Source organism: Plasmodium gonderi (assembly GCF_002157705.1).
Source record: "Plasmodium gonderi DNA, contig: Pgo-contig_124, whole genome shotgun sequence".
Classification (NCBI taxonomy): domain Eukaryota; phylum Apicomplexa; class Aconoidasida; order Haemosporida; family Plasmodiidae; genus Plasmodium; species Plasmodium gonderi.
In genome coordinates this window covers 1763-4336 of record NW_021629049.1, presented here as the reverse complement: position 1 = coordinate 4336, position 2574 = coordinate 1763, and the positions used below count along the sequence as shown (strand labels likewise).

The window sequence follows — 2574 nt, the reverse complement described above, 5'->3', positions numbered from 1 at the left end:
AAAAATATTTCTATTTCTTCTATCCGTTCATTGGAGTACATATAAATTCTCACATAAACTAAATTGGGTATAGACCATCCTATAGGAGCTATGTTATTTCCACCATTTTGCAAAGATTCTCTTACAGTGCCATAATGCCTACTAATTTCACTGTTGCTGAAATTTTCGCACATCCCATCTACGTAAGTATATAAAATGTTTGAATATTTTTTAAAACAACAATTTATCACGTATCAACATTAAGCGTAATCTCCTTGGCATAACCATATTTATAAATATATAAATAATCATAACAAAATTTGAAGGTGCTAATATTTTAAACCTAAACCCTGAACCCTAAACACTAAAATCTATACTATGAGAAATTTATCTGGAAATATAAAAAATATCTTAATTATAAATTATGCAAAAATAATCTTAATTGTATATCAAATGGATAAGTTTGTGTATGCATTCTTTAGAAAACTAACTAATGTAATGAAGAAATATATGTAAATAATCTATTAAGCCATGCTACTTAAAATAATTAAATGACTGAAAAATTAAAAAAAATATTATTACTTCATTCATAAACATAGTGTAACATAAATTTATATGTAAATTATAAATTATATTATATAATAATGATAAAAATAAAAAAAAAACAAAAAAGAATCCCTATAATTCTAAAATAATGGAATATAATCATTCATTTTCAATCAATACTATTTCTATTTTACAATATTAAAATAATGAATATCGCATAGGATATATTTATGTAAATTGCATTAATATACATTTAATTCTTACATTGTAAAATGATCATTTTTATATTTTATTTAATAATAATTTTTTCTGTTTTTTTTTTGAATGCGGATTTTTATTACAACTGTTATGTTAAATGTGATATTTGCACACATATTTTAATTAATAATTATTTCCACAGGGATAAAACATATTAATAATATTGCTTTCTGAATCTAATGAAAAATATTCTCTACGTCTAAAGTAAATTAATTTCTGCATATAATACCTTATTAAGGTCTTCCTATAATTTTTATCAAATAAAAATTTTTTAATTTCAAAATGCTATATATGGAAGACAAATGTAGGTAAAATGTAACATGTATAAATAATTGAATTTATTTTATATTTATAAAATAGAAATATTTCTTAAAATATCTGCAAACGTGATTATAAATATATCAATATTACATTATATTTAACAAAAAATATAAAAAGAAAAATAATCAATAGAACAAAGAGAGTAAAAAAAAAGGATTTCAATGGAGACATAACATAACAGTAATATTCAGTAGATGGTTCCCATATACACCAATTTCTTTGATCATTATCATCATCAGCCTGAGCATTTATTTTTTCTTCCCATAAAGCCATCAATCTATTATCTAGTAATTTGTTCTTGCTACATAATTTGTTTTTCTCTCTGTATACACTTATTTTTTTATTCAACCATTCTTTGAAAAAATCACAAATATTATTATAATTCTTATAAATATATAACAATTTTGCAGCAGTGTAATTTTCGTATAGCAAACACCCAAGCTTATACAAATCAGTATCTTCATCCAGCAATTTAATCAATATTGAACTGCTTTCAACAGATTCCTTTTTTATTTCAGCCTCATCCCATGATTTAAAAAGAACATTTTTATTTTTTTCAGGGTAAACATTTTCCTAAGAATAGAAAGAAATGCATGATATTGAATTATGTATTTATTGCAAGAGATAAATAATTAATTATATTATTATATATATATGTATATGTCGTATTATTTTTACCATTATAAAAAAATAAGGCTCATAATACACAATCAGAGATTAATTATTATTGAATTATACAATAATTATTTTCTATATTGTTACTAATTGTGCAAACATTAATACGTAGTTCTTTATTTTATGGTAATATTTAAATATTCATGTTGTTCTATTTCACATGATACATAATAATGAAAATCATTTTAATTACTATAATTATTTCATTATTACAGTATGTATTTATACAATTTTTTCTATTTATTAAAACATTCACCGCATGTATTATACCTCAATTTAGTATAATAAATAATACTAATTATGATATATAGTTTATGTATATTTGCTCTTTTTCTATAAATCTAATATTAAATTTATTTGATTCTATTCACGTTAATTAGTATTATTACTTATATATTTATAAAATGTGTAATTTAATTATTTTTTTACATTTTATTTCTTATTTTTTTAAATATATATAATTATTTCAATTATTTGTTATAAAATATATTACAACGATAAATATAAAACTTTATATAATTTAATTACATTTAAAATGCATATAAAAAATAAATTATCAATTAAATTATTTATATATTATCATTATTCTGTCGTTTCTGAGATTAAACTAGAAATATATTTTTTCTTTACGTGACTATTTTAAGGATGTTTTTGAAAATTATAAAAATTCACTAACGTTTGCATTATACTTATAACCTAATGTAAACATATTTATCTATTCTAATATAATCTTTTCTCTTCTATTAATGTATATATAGAAATAATGTTTTTTATATATTCTATTTTATCATTCTT

The 2574-nt window shown here is 20.1% G+C and overlaps 1 protein-coding gene across 1 annotated transcript; it reads right to left on the bottom strand.

Moving 5' to 3' along the window:
- Positions 1 to 906: 906 nt before the first annotated feature.
- Positions 907 to 1881, bottom strand: PGO_001240 (variable surface protein; the record flags this gene model as incomplete). The annotated part of the gene is made up of 3 exons (XM_028690916.1): positions 907 to 1068; positions 1279 to 1677; positions 1867 to 1881. 3 exons carry the CDS (start codon positions 1879 to 1881, stop codon positions 907 to 909), a joined length of 576 nt encoding a protein of 191 aa, XP_028546717.1.
- Positions 1882 to 2574: the final 693 nt, after the last annotated feature.